The sequence below is a fragment of the Choloepus didactylus genome, chromosome 3 (genome assembly GCF_015220235.1).
Source record: "Choloepus didactylus isolate mChoDid1 chromosome 3, mChoDid1.pri, whole genome shotgun sequence".
Lineage (NCBI taxonomy): Eukaryota > Metazoa > Chordata > Mammalia > Pilosa > Megalonychidae > Choloepus > Choloepus didactylus.
Genome location: NC_051309.1, coordinates 200,780,028 through 200,784,404, shown reverse-complemented (window position 1 = coordinate 200,784,404; position 4,377 = coordinate 200,780,028). Strand labels below are relative to the sequence as shown.

Here is a 4,377-nt window from a genome sequence, read left to right as displayed (position 1 = left end):
GGTGGGATTTGCCTCGGGGAAGGAAGGGCGCCCAGGTCCGAGCCGGTTTGGGACGGGGCCTTCGATTTGCATTTCCTGAGAGCCAAAGGTCTTGTTCCTGGCGACCACCCTTCTGCGAGGCAAATGTCCAAGTTGCGCGCGAGGGGGTGCCAATCTGAAGCCCCAGGGGAACCGCAAAGGCATCCGGGGGCCACGAATCCCTCCCCCAGAGGTGCTTGGTATATCTGTTTAAGCCGCCACTTAATCTTTTCTCTACCCGTCAAACCACGCAGCGGAACGCCCCACGTAATTACTGAGGGCCTTCACTTGGGCTTCTACCAGCTCGCGTTCTTGGTACCTCGGAGAGGATGGGTTGTGGAGGGGTAGAAAGTAACAAATAAATACACCTCTTTGGGTCTTTGTCAGAAAATGTTTATTGCGAGGGGGAAGTCCTTCCGAAGACAAATTCACTGTTGGTTTCCCCCACCCAGTTTTCTGTTTGCACAATATTTACAGCTGTACAATATACAGTATTTCTCCTAAGCAGCGCCCAAAGCGCAGAGAATTCTGACCGGCGAGTAGGCATCAGAGCACGGGGGGATGCTGGGGCGTGTGCAGGTTAAGGGCGTTGGGATGGGCGTGACCGATCAGGTTGAGGTAATGGAGGTCCAGGCCCTGCACCTGCGCCAGGAAGGGGCTGTGTGGCTGCGCTGGGCTTGGGAGCGGCACCGGAGCGCTGGGCAGGTAGGGCAGCGCCGGGCTGCGGGCCGCGCCGTGTGGCCAAGGGAAGGGCCCGGCGGTCGCGCCCTGTGGAAACACGGCGGCCTCGCCCGAGCTGTGGCCCGCGAAGTCGGACCCAGCCGAGTGTAGCTGATAGGAGAAGTCGGGCTCCGGACTTCCCAGCGGAGGGAAGACGAGTTCAGTGCCCAGGCGGGCCTTGGACTGCAAGAAAGCGAGGATGCGCGCGTACTTGGTGTCCTTGGTCTCCATCCGCTCCACGGTGGTGAGGTAATGCACCAGGTTCTTCATGCACTCGTGGTAGCCGTAGTGGAAATAGTTGGCAAACTCTGTTAAAAGTTCTGCTGGAGGGGCGAGAGACAGTGAGCGGCCACTTCCGCAGCCTCAGCCTGAGGCGGGTCCCAGGCACCTCCCATCACGTTTGCTCGTCTAAGTTCCCACTTGAGACCCGCCCCCTCCCCAGTTCGCAGGAGAGAACGACCTCTTTTTGCTTACGAGCCACTCTCCCCACCTCTAGAGGAGCTTTCGCTGGACCCCGCCCGCCCCGCTCCCGCAAGCGCCCTGCAGGGACCTCCCAGTAGCGCTCCATCACTCCCATTTCCAGACCCCAGCTCTCTGTGTGGCGCACGCTGTCTGCCTAGGCTCCCCTTTCCCCAACCCACGTCCACCTTTTTCTCTTCCTCGGGGAAAATCAGCGGAATGCAGGGCTCTGAGGTACTGAACGGTCATTTCTAGGATCTCCGCCTTCTCCAGTTTCCCGGAACTCTGCAAAAGGAGGAAGGGCTCCTCGTAGCGGCCCAATGGGCGCAAACCAAACCGGTGTGTGCAGTTTTATCTGGAGAAGACTGGAGAGCAGGGCGCTGCTGGATCCGCGTGAGGGCCACTTGGCCCCCGGGGCGGGGGCGGGGGGAGCACAGCACCGCCGTCGGCGTCCCCAGACTCCCAGCGCCTTGGCCGACAGTGGCAGCAGAGTGTTCCCAACGCTTGGCCCCGGCCCCGGGCCGCCTACGTTACCTGCTTGGCTAGGGCCATAGGCACAGTCTTGCCCAGTTCGTTCAGGCAGCGGTTAATCCGGTCCCTTCTGCGCTTTTCTATCACTTTATGGGAAACGGGGGTTCTCTGTGAACAGAGGTTTATACGTTTAGGATGGCTTCACCCAAGAAGTTGTCAAAAGCATGGCTGTAGCTTCGTGCCAATTGTCTTCCCAGTCCCCCACGCTCCCCAACGTTTCGCCCTAGGAGGGGACCCCGGTTCCTCCACACTCGGGTCAGATGAGCTTTGCCCCATCACGGCCTCGCTAGCGCGCTTTCCTTCCAACCAACCTCCCACAACTCGGGCCACATGGCTAAGCGGAGCGCCACGGCTTTGAGGACGTAGCCACCAGCCTTGGGGCGGAGTGGATTCCTCCCAGGTTGAGGACTCTCCTCTTTCTATTCCCATCCCCTTTCCAAGTCACTCGGGATTCCTCCACACGCGAGGTCCCGTGCGGCCACTTCCCTGCAATCGGTCCAGCCAGAGGGCGGCTCGGGGAATGAGACGCCTCCACAACCAGAACGAAGGTGCCGTCTGGGCTCAGCCGACTCACTTTGCGTTCCTTGAGCTTGTCTGACATTCTGGTGAGTATGCGCCCTCGTGAGAGGCGGTGGCCCCGGGCACCCGTCCACTTTCCGCCTCGTGTGCCTCCTCGAGTGTCCCAGGTAGACTGCAGCCTCCCAACTCCGAGGAGCTGCCTTATAAAGCAGTCATCTAGGGCTCCAAGTGCATTCACCAGTTGAATTATTCCATAGGATTAGGGGAGCTGCGTTTGGGGGATATATGCATTCGAGATCAGTTTTAAAGAAGTTAAGAAAAAAAAATTAGCAGCCGAGTGGGGTGAGCTGGGGGCAGATCAGCTTTGTTAATCCACGTGGCCCTTCAAAGGACACGTGATCGGCCCGAGAATAGCATTTGCATGGTAACTGCCCGGGCGGGAAAAGGAGGCGGTAAACCCGCTGGCGGGCTAGAGAGCGCTCGCAGTAGCCGCAGGCGCAGAGCGCAGGGGCGCAGCGGCCGCGGGCACCCGGGGCGAAGACCCTCACAAAAAACAGTGTCGCGTCCTTTAGTCCCACCGCTGAGTCTCACACGACCGCCTGTTTACAAATCCCAGCAAGCCCGCCGTCCCAGCGCCGAGTGCGTTTTAAAGCCTGTCCAAAGTCATTAAAGTAATTAAGTAAGCCTTTAATAGGCTGTTCCGCCGGGTTCCAGGGAGAGCTCTTGGAGACGGAGGCGTCCCGTTTGTTCCCAGGCTTTTTTCACACGACTTGGTGACACGTCCATCTCCCCCCCTTTTTGTTTACACCGCTTTATTTGTCCGGACATCCCGGCAGGTGTGGGGCTGCGGCTGGCACACGAGGCTCCCGCCTCGCCTCGCCCCTCCCTCGGGCCTTTGGCACGCGACGCTCCCCCCACTCGCTGACCACGCAGCTTGCTTTCTCCCCCCCCCCCCCCGGCTCTCTCTTCATGGGGGGAAGAGGCTCAATTTGTAGCCCATTATCCTATAGGAAAATGTCCTTTGAAAAGTATGAATAGTTTCATTGGGCTAAATTTTAATAATGCCAGAGTGTGGGGGAAGAGAGACAGACGGGCGTGTGTGTGTGTTGGGGGGTGGGGTGGGGTGGGGGTGGTTGAGGGGCAACACAGAGAGGAGTGAGCCGAGAAGAAAAGGGGGAATGCAGCTGGCCCGGGCGAGCATTATGCGACGTCACCTGCAAGAGGGGGCGCCTACAGACCTCTATTCATTTGCCTAATTTTGGTCAATTTAACAAACTTCAGGAGAAATTATTGTGGCTTTGTCAGAGAGGGTGAAGCCTTCTGATCGAATTAACAGCATGTTTTGATCCGGTAAATGTCATTAGAAAGGGAGAAACAATCGCGCTTAGAGGGCTCTGGGTAATGCGCCCAAGTGGAGACGCCAAAGCGCACGGCTGACAAAGGGAGCAAGTAGCTGCCACAGGGAACTTTTGTACCCGCCCATCGCCCAAGTTTTGACACAAAAAGGCATTATTTCATACTTGAATACGTTTAATCCAACGATTGTCTGTTTTCTGCAAACATATTTTCACAGCATTGTTAACTTTTTATGTCCCCCTTTCGCGGGCGTCTTTTCTTAACGTTTGGGGGCGGGAGAGCGCAGACACTTTGGGCATCAATATTTGTCACTGAAAAGGGATTCGTGAAGTTAGGGAAGTTGATCTCTTTTTTATGGTTTAAAGGCCTAAAATATCGGTGGAGGAGGAGGGGGGGAAGGCACAGACAGAATCGAGGGAGGAAATTTACTGGGCGGGACCAAAGGGAACCAGGGGGGCGGTGGCGGCTGGGAACTCGCTCCGCCGCCTGCGCCTTCGCGGGCACCCTGGCTCCGCTGTCGGGGGCCTACTCCCCCACCGGCAGGGCTCGCTAGCTGACACTTGCCGCCTCGGAACCTGCACTCTGGGGGCCCTGGACTTGCGGGGGTGGATGGGGGCGAGCTTTCTTGCAGATGGAAACGATAAAAATGGTTTTTGCTTCATGATCGGCTCTGGAGCCACGGAACCCTCACCTTTTTCTAATCTTTTCCATCTGGGAACTGCGAAGGCCTCTCCTTACATATTCTCCTCTCCTTTTCTGCCTCGCATCCCGCCT

At 57.7% G+C, this 4,377-nt stretch overlaps 1 protein-coding gene across 2 annotated transcripts; it reads right to left on the bottom strand.

Moving 5' to 3' along the window:
- Positions 1-486: 486 nt before the first annotated feature.
- HELT (helt bHLH transcription factor) lies at positions 487-2,329 on the bottom strand. 2 transcript variants are annotated; one of them, XM_037831111.1, is made up of 4 exons: positions 2,303-2,329; positions 1,732-1,836; positions 1,386-1,482; positions 487-1,061 (listed from the first exon to the last, which is right to left on the bottom strand). In XM_037831111.1, exons 1-4 carry the CDS (start codon positions 2,327-2,329, stop codon positions 565-567), a joined length of 726 nt encoding a protein of 241 aa, XP_037687039.1. In that variant the 3' UTR covers positions 487-564. The 2 variants fall into 2 exon arrangements, with proteins under 2 accessions (XP_037687039.1, XP_037687040.1); XM_037831112.1 differs by having other exon boundaries at positions 487-1,058.
- Positions 2,330-4,377: the final 2,048 nt, after the last annotated feature.